General features: G+C 34.5%; 2 protein-coding genes across 2 annotated transcripts; one reads left to right on the plus strand and one right to left on the minus strand.

Annotated features, from left to right (window-relative positions):
* Nucleotides 1–265: 265 nt before the first annotated feature.
* On the plus strand, nt 266–2,709 carry LOC145108414 (DNA-directed RNA polymerase subunit beta (DUF616)). Its single transcript, XM_079045439.1, has 6 exons — nt 266–693; nt 965–1,179; nt 1,265–1,441; nt 1,525–1,680; nt 1,756–2,032; nt 2,293–2,709. Exons 1-6 carry the CDS (start codon nt 363–365, stop codon nt 2,523–2,525), a joined length of 1,389 nt encoding a protein of 462 aa, XP_078901565.1. The 5' UTR covers nt 266–362; the 3' UTR covers nt 2,526–2,709.
* A 658-nt stretch (nt 2,710–3,367) lies between these two features.
* On the minus strand, nt 3,368–3,841 carry LOC145106003 (F-box/kelch-repeat protein At3g06240-like). Its single transcript, XM_079043055.1, has one exon. It carries the CDS (start codon nt 3,839–3,841, stop codon nt 3,368–3,370), a length of 474 nt encoding a protein of 157 aa, XP_078899181.1.
* Nucleotides 3,842–8,468: the final 4,627 nt, after the last annotated feature.

Consider the following 8,468-nt stretch of genomic DNA (forward strand, 5'->3'; position numbering starts at 1 on the left):
GTCTAAATCTCATCCTAGTCTAATGTGTCGTATATACTATGAGATGGTCTAATGTGTCGTATATACTATGAGATGGTCTAATGGTCTAAATCTCATCCTAGTCTAATGTGTCGTATATACTATGAGATGGTCTAATGTGTCGTATATACTATGAGATGGTCTAATGTGTCATAATGTATACTAGGGGATAGGTTTTGCAAATTTCAATAGGGCAAGGGTATAACAAGTGCATGTTCTCCTTTTTGTTCAATCCAAATCGGTTCACAGCGCGATAATAATATAACCCGGAGTTTCGACGGAGTTCTGACGTTGCCGACTGCTACTGACACTACAGAGATCTCCGGAGGTGTAATTAGGCAAAAATGTTCAACAACAGTGTATCGATTCCGGTGACGGACGACCTGCCGGATGAATTCGGCGGCAAGATGCGGTCCAGACCACGAAGAAAGCGCAGAAAATCGGAGTTCCGAGGAAAAAGCGAGTTAGCTAACCGAACTTGCAAGCAGCTAACGAGATGGTGGCCGGTTTTGCTATTTGTTGCAGCAGTGTTACTTCTTGTTTTTGAGGCTTCGAAACTTGGCTGGAGATCGAGTACGATCAAATCGGACCTTGATACTCGTGAAAAGAAACCTAATGTAGTAGTATCCCCGGTTAAGAAATCGGAGGGGAACTTGAATCGTCTAGACGCTCCACGTAAGTCACTCACAAGATCTTCTCTTCTAACATTTGAATTTCTTTTTTTGTGATTGTATTTGATTTGATTGGACTATAAGCTGTTTTTCCCTTTTGTTTCGATTGTTATCTTCAATTAGTGATATAGATAATCCATGATAAAGATCAATGATTAAATTCTGAAAGTCTTAAGTTAATGGCGATGACCTTATTCTGATTTCTGACTAGTATTGCAACAGATTGGAAGGACATTTCTATTCACTTTATGACAAGCTTTCATATATGGTATCAGGTTGCTTGAAGCTCCTACCTCCTGAAGAACTTGAGCATCTGGATTTCCCTCATGATAAAGATTCATTTGTTCCTATCAAGAAAGTAGTATATATCTCAGAGAATGACATTGAAACACCTTTTGATAAAAATTCTCAACAGGAGATGGGGATCATCACAAGGTTTAACCAATTTACTGGTTACCAAACCCTAAATCAGAGAGATCAAAGTTTCAAGGTTTTTAGCCTCTATTCACCTCACTACTAAATTTTGATTCCTTCCATATAACCTTAAAAAAGCTTATGAATAAGTGGTATAACAGGTGAATGAAACTGCATGTGTACACTGTGGTTTCTACAGTGAGGTTGGAGGTTTTACAATCTCAAAAGAAGACAAAAGTTTCATGTATTCATGCAAAAGTGTAGTTTCCACTTGCACATTTGGTGGTGGAGATGATCTTTATCAACCAATTGGAATGTCAGATGCCTCACTTCAAAAGGTCTGTAATCTGCATATCAAAATTGTATTAATTTATGAGTCCTTAATTCTAATGATCTCACACTCACAGATAGGTGTACACAGGTCTGCTATGTAGCATTTTGGGACGAAACTACCCTTGCAACACAGGAAGCACAAGGACATGTATTTAATAAAGATGGTTTTATTGGGAAATGGCGGATTGTGATTGTTAGAAATCTCCCCTTCAGAGATCAGAGATTAAATGGAAAAATCCCAAAGGTAAGGGTAAAATGGTCATTTAACATTAACACACTTTACTGAATACTAATTAAGTGTAATAATAATGTTGATCAGATGTTGGCACATCGTCTGTTTCCTAACGCAAGATATTCAATATGGGTAGATTCAAAATCCCAATTTAGGAGAGATCCATTAGGGGTATTTGAGTCACTTTTATGGCGTTCAAAATCTGTGTTTGCAATTTCTGAACATGGGGCCCGCAGTAGCGTGTATGATGAGGCAAAAGCTGTTGTCAAAAAAAACAAAGCCACCCCTGAAGAAGTGGAAATACAAATTACCCAATATATCCTTGATGGCCTCCCTCAAGATAAAAGATTTAATGGCAAGAAAGGTAATTATCATATATATATATATATATATATATATATATATATATATATATATATATATATATATGTTTCTTCCGTAATACACATGGTTTACTGTGTTTGATGCACATTGGACTGATGTGAGACAAAAATTGCAATTTTTTATCCATCAAAAATTAATTTTTTGTCTCACCCAAAAAGATGTAGTCTTTGTGGGACCCGGCAATGCAAGAAAAGGCGAGACAAAGATGTTAATGTTGTGTAGTTTTATTTATTTGTGCAGCTTTAAATGAGGCGTCTGTGATTGTAAGAGAGCATACTTCAGTGACTAATTTATTTATGTGTCTTTGGTTCAATGAGGTGGTTCGATTTACTTCGCGTGATCAGCTTAGTTTCCCATATGTTCTTTGGAGAGTAAAAGTGTTGAAAAATATAAATATGTTTCCGGTTTGTATACGTAAAGATCTTGTGAATAGCATGGGGCATTTACGTAAGGCCAAGCCTTTAGGTGGTTGATGCAAGTTATTGTTTTTTGTTGAACACACGTGTGAAATAGCTGTTTTTGCTTTTAGTATTTATTATTATTATTATTATTATTATTTGTAAACTATGAATAGTTGGTATATCTTTTGCTATTTTTTAAGGCTTGTGTAACAATTTTCATAATTGATTAAGAGTTCCTATTCTTTAAATGCTCAAACGGGTAGAACAAGTTTTGCTCCTTATTTGATTAAACACTCGTAATGAATTAATGAGTTAAGCCAAAAAAATGTGGTTTGATGTATTGATATACCAGCACTTTACCTATTTAGCCTTCTTATTTTTCCTACTACCTTACAGAATTGATAGTTAATGGTTATAAATATTGTGAATTTTTTTAATGTAAGAATAAATTAATTATTTGTTTTCATTCAAATTGTTTATTTAGTTTTAAAAAAGAAGCATGTTTTATGTATTTAAACATTTTATCTGGACAAATATCATTACTTATTTAATAATTTTGCAAATATAGGACAATGGTCTAAAAAACACCCCTTTACTAATTGTAAATGAAACAATTAGAATGAAACATGAATGGAATTAGGATCTTTAATTAAAATGAACTTCTAAGATGCGTCACAGAATGTGTAACATTCAACTCAAATGTGAGGAACGGACGCCTTATTGCACCATACCCTAAAATGTCACATGAATTTATGGATTTAAGTAATTGTAAATATACTTTACTATTAAGTTTTCCTAAATATTTCTATATTTCAATAACCCAAGTAGAATCAAGAACAGTAGAACACACTTGATTCTTCACAATTGAGATTTTATAAAAGTGAAAACACTCAACAATCATCACAATTGAGATCTCATCTCGCGTTAGGTGCTACCCAAACAAGACTGTCGACATACTCCACGATTCTATTTGCACCAAATCTTCCAGGACAATATTTCTCCAAGTTTTTAGCCTTGTCTGCAACTGGATGATACAAAACAAGATGACAATCATCATCTTCAATAAGAAGCTCATTGCGTGATGTGAATCCAAATAAACATGCATTATCACTAAACCGTGAGAAGACATGGCATTTGACCCATGACTCAGCCACCCCATACTCCTCCATCACCCACACCTCACATACACCATCACTCACCCATGTCACAAAGCAAAGATTCCCTCCCAAAACTCCTAAAGAATACGGCCCATAGTATTCTAGTATAGCATCCGGAAGAGGCATCTCAATGAACGTCTCTAACCCCAAATCAAATGCCACTATCGTCTGTCTGTCGATCACCATCTTCACCAATATAACCAAGCCAATGAAGACGTCCGTCATGCCCATCTACACAGACGCCTTCGGGTTCAAAAATCTCTGCGATACACGATGGAAACCTTTGAGTGATGAACTCCCACGAACCTTTTCTCATACTGTAAACTTCAACTTGCAACCACTTTTTTACAGGATAGGGTAAAATTTTAGGGCGTAAGTTGCGTGGTCCTGTAAGGCCTATAAGTTTAACTACTTTGTAATCATCGGTTTTCGGATCAAACCCAAACCGAAAAAAGACTTCGTAACTACCGCGTGATGGTATATAATGCGGAGGGAGAGTTGACACTGCGGTGAGAGAAGGATTCCAAATGTGAATTACACCCATCACCGTAATGCGACCATATTAAGCCATGAAGGGAGCCAATGACTTTGATGAATCTAGGAGTATATATAGAATGGGGATTAACCGGAGAGGGAGGGGGTTTGACGAAATTAGGGAGTTTAGATTGGGGAAATAGAGATGGGTGTTCTGACAATTGTATAGGGTCAGGAGATAAATTGTTGTGGTGGAAAACCAAGAGAATTCGATCGTTGTTAGTGATGGAATGATGGAGGTGGGATTTTATTAATGAGGATTGAGATAAGAGGGCATTCCAAGATTTGGAGATAGATCTCATTTAAGCAACCTGTTTTGACAACAAGCGGATGAGTATGTTTAATAAAACATCACCAGGGAGATTGTCCAGTGTCGTTGGGTATTGTGGTGAAGCTATTGATGTTTTTGGATCTTGTTCATTGACATTAGAAATGCTAGCGGAACTCTCACCTTGATTTGATACTCCACTTGAATTCTTCGGTTCATGAAATCAAAAGTGCATAGAGGTTACAATGGTTTCACTTCAGACAAAATTTATCACTTTATGAGCAATTACGTGCATCGATAAAAACACTTGCAAGTCCCAAGAAATAATAGATTATAGAGTAAATTACAGGGATGGTCCCTATGGTTTAGGGTAATCTGCACGTTTGGTCTCTAACTTATTTTTTAACTCGAAAGGTCCCTATAGTTTGTTTTTGTTGCGCTTGGTCCCTGTCTTACCTAAAATGACTGTTTTGCCCTTGATTTTTTAATTTATTTAAATAAGGTGGGGTAGGTAAGGTAAGGTGGAAGTGGAGTTCGTGGTGTGTTTATTTAAATAAATTAAAAAATCAAGGACAATATAGTCTTTTTACGTAAAACAGAGACCAAACGCGCAACAAAAACAAACAATACGGACCTTTCGGGTTAAAAAAATAAGTTAGAGACCAAACGTGCAAATTACCCCAAACCATAGGGACCATTCGTGTAATTTACTCTAGATTATATTTGTTCATCTCATTTCAAGTAAAGGGTTATCCGAGTTCGAGAACACCGCTCACTATTAGAAACAAGATATAGCATATATCGTAAAACCAAAAATAAATATTCCTATTTATATTCTCTCTTAACTAAAATTAGCAAAATTCAAATGAGAACTTTTTGATTAGAATGATATGTGAAAACCAAAGTCCAAAGGAAGTTTGGAAAAACTTAAATGATAATTATCGACACCATAGACTGCATTCTAAGATGTGAAGTACACAGGAAACTTACATTTTTCCTTGACTCCTGAGAAACATTTCGTGGTTCTTCATTAATCTCTGGTCACATAAGAGCTTTTGTAAGGGGCATGTACGTCATAAGCAGAAATTCAAGTGAAGTAACACAAAAGCTATCATCAGACACAAATATTGTCGCTTATCAATTATTACAAGACTATGATTGTGTTTTAGAGAATTGATATATATTTTGAGAATTACTCGTAACATTTTAGTTTTCAGCTATTTCCTCATTAAAGAGTCATATGCATCCTCCACTTCTCTACTGTAATCTCAAAATTATCTCATCAAAACAAACAATTTGAACACATGTTGCCCTTTCTTTAAGGCTCGTGCACAATCAAAACTAACAATTTAAACATATTTAGCAATCCTCAAAGGTTTAAGAATCCAAATTAGCACATAAACAGCAAGAATGTTGAACCTGGAAGGAAAGACCTCTTAAGGGACTTGTCATCGTCTCCGCTGCTTTCGTGGGGAGCCCTTCCGTCGCCTGCCGTCGCCATAGGGGGAATCTGGAGCTATCGAGGAGATGAATCGCGTAAACAGAGAAAGTAAAGCGAAAGGTGGGGAGAAATGGAGTGTCAAATTGAAGGGGTTTTGGTCGTCCACTAGAAATGTACACTAGCAATTACAAATTGAGGTTTTTTTTTTTTTTTTTTTTTTTTTTTTTTTTTTGTAAAACAATTTTGACCTCAAACAAAAAGTGATATTGAAAAAAAAAGGTCTAGCTATTTTTTTAATAATTCTTTTAAATTGTGTTCTCAATTTTTATTTTTTTTGTTTATTTTATAAGAGAAAGGGGAAGAAATGAGATGATTGAAAGGGAAAAAAATGTTCTCAGGTTTTTTTAGGAGAAAAAAAATAAGGAGAGGATCGAGAAGGAAATGGAAGAAGGAAACAATATGATGTTTGTATCAACTCATTTTTTAGCGGATTAGGAAGGAAATGAAAAAAAAAGGATTGGTTTTACCTTTGGTCATTTAATGTCAGCACCTTCATTCAAGGATGTGTTTGTCATTTTACAAGAATCTCTCTCTTTTCCTTTCTTTTCCCCTCTTTAATTTTTAATCTTAAGAACACAATGTTATAAAATAGGCAAAAAAAAAAAAAAAAAAAAATTAAAGAGTCGTTTGGCAGGATTTAAGATTTCTAAATTTTCAATATTTGAAATCATATCCACAATAACATTAAAATCTAGTTGACCCTCTTTTGGTTCATCCAGATTCCGTGGAACATAAGTTTGAATTGCATTCAAGCCAAAGATAAATATGTTTTCATATAAATTCTATTTTACATTTTAGTTATAAGTAATTTTTATAGTGTTGTAACATCCTTTTCGAGAAGTTCTTATTTCAGGATTGTGGACAATAAATAAATCAAATGGAGACCTTGGGCTTCAATGGAATGGAGTTTAGACTCTATTCGAGGTATATGATGTTGGACAAGTGATTTAAAATGGAAGTCGGGGGGTGATATTGCCATATTTATACATATTTTTAGGCAATATCTTAGTACATTTTATTTAATATTTTGGTTATTTTGCAAAGATATATGATACTTATTGGACTAAATTGTATTTTGCAGCCAAAAGGAACACTCTCGAAGAATATGGACCAGAATTGACAAGCATTGGAACTTTGGAGGATTGAAGATTAAAAGAAAAAGATTTTAGCTGAAAAAACCAAGCTCACGAAGCGAGGGATCAATTCTCACGACGTGAGGAGGGTATTCTAGAAGATTAGCATACGGGAAGTCATAATCCTTGTCCAATACGGATAACTACTGAGCTCACGACGTGAGACACCAATTCTCATGACGTGAGCAACGTTTTTTCCAAAACTATAAATATTCCTTCACTCTTACGATTTGAGAAGGCTTTTGGAGAGTTTTTTGGAGGAGAGGTATTTTGAGATATCGATTTTAGAGTCCAGAAAGTGCACAAAACATTCTTTTGAAGGAGATTTGCTTAGAGATTAAGAGATTAAAGAACACATCATCACATTGGTTTGGTTTACTTTAATCATGTCAATTTATGTTGACATTGTGTTTATGTTTTCAGCCATGAGTAGCTGAACTCACTAGCTTTCGTTTAGCCAGATGATACTTTGACTCTATGGTTTAGTTATCTAATTTATGGATTTTAATAGTTGGTTTTGTGCTTATGTTTGATTATCATTACCTAGCATGTTAAAGTTATGATTTTGTTGCTTGAATTCAAGTTAAGTGTAGCTTAGTGACCATTAAATTACATGAAGTTGATTACCTGGTGATTTAGTGACCATTAAATTGCTAGAGATAGGATCGACCAAATCTTAGAAAAGTAATAAAAGTAACAAATTTAGCTGTGCTAGAGAACATAAATTGTGACCATAATTGTGTTTGTTTAGATAAATTTTACATAGCTCATCTATAATTAATAACTAATTATGTGTTTTGCTTATGTATGACCATACAATGTAGTTCATGAATTGGTGAAAATATTACTAAATTTGGACTTGAATTGCTAATAACATAACAATTGGTAACCAACTTTAATAATCCATACTTAGTAACTAACCAAAGGGAAAAGGTGGATTCGAACTAAACGAAAGTGTTTTTAGTATATTGACTAAAATCGTTAGTTAAGCGTTTAAGTTTGTCTGAACTTGTAAAATCAGATATAAAAACCCCTTTTAACTTTTGCTTGTTCTAGGTTAATTTTTAGTAATTATTTTAGTTAATTAAATCTGTTCCCTGAGTTCGACCCCAACTTACTTTACTATACTATAATCCGACTAGGTGTACTGCCTATAAGTGCAATAGTAGATAACTAGTTAGGATACAAATTTAAAAACAGATAGATATAGTCTGCACCATATCAGGGGTGTAAAATGGGAAAGGTTATGTTTCGAGCTTCTTGCATAAATTAAGGATTTTAGTTCGAAATGTTTTTAGTCATAAGTATCAAGATAAAATCGTAGAGCTCGTCAATACCTTTTTGTAGATACAAAGATCATCGAAAACATAGTTGAAACGAAGAAGTTATGGTTATTTGAAGTTAAGCTGGAAAAAGGGAGTC

This window comes from Lactuca virosa, chromosome 4 (genome assembly GCF_052849685.1).
Source record: "Lactuca virosa cultivar CGN04683 chromosome 4, Lactuca_virosa_CGN04683_v6, whole genome shotgun sequence".
Lineage (NCBI taxonomy): Eukaryota > Viridiplantae > Streptophyta > Magnoliopsida > Asterales > Asteraceae > Lactuca > Lactuca virosa.

Bases quoted from the DNA above. Each gene is read 5' to 3' on its own strand.
- LOC145108414 (XM_079045439.1), top strand. From the start codon at position 363: ATGTTCAACAACAGTGTATCGATTCCGGTGACGGACGACCTGCCGGAT. The intron at 694-964 runs GTAAGTCACTCA...ATATGGTATCAG, and splicing joins GAATCGTCTAGACGCTCCAC to GTTGCTTGAAGCTCCTACCT. The intron at 1,442-1,524 runs GTCTGTAATCTG...AGGTGTACACAG, and splicing joins CAGATGCCTCACTTCAAAAG to GTCTGCTATGTAGCATTTTG.
- LOC145106003 (XM_079043055.1), bottom strand. From the start codon at position 3,841: ATGGGCATGACGGACGTCTTCATTGGCTTGGTTATATTGGTGAAGATG.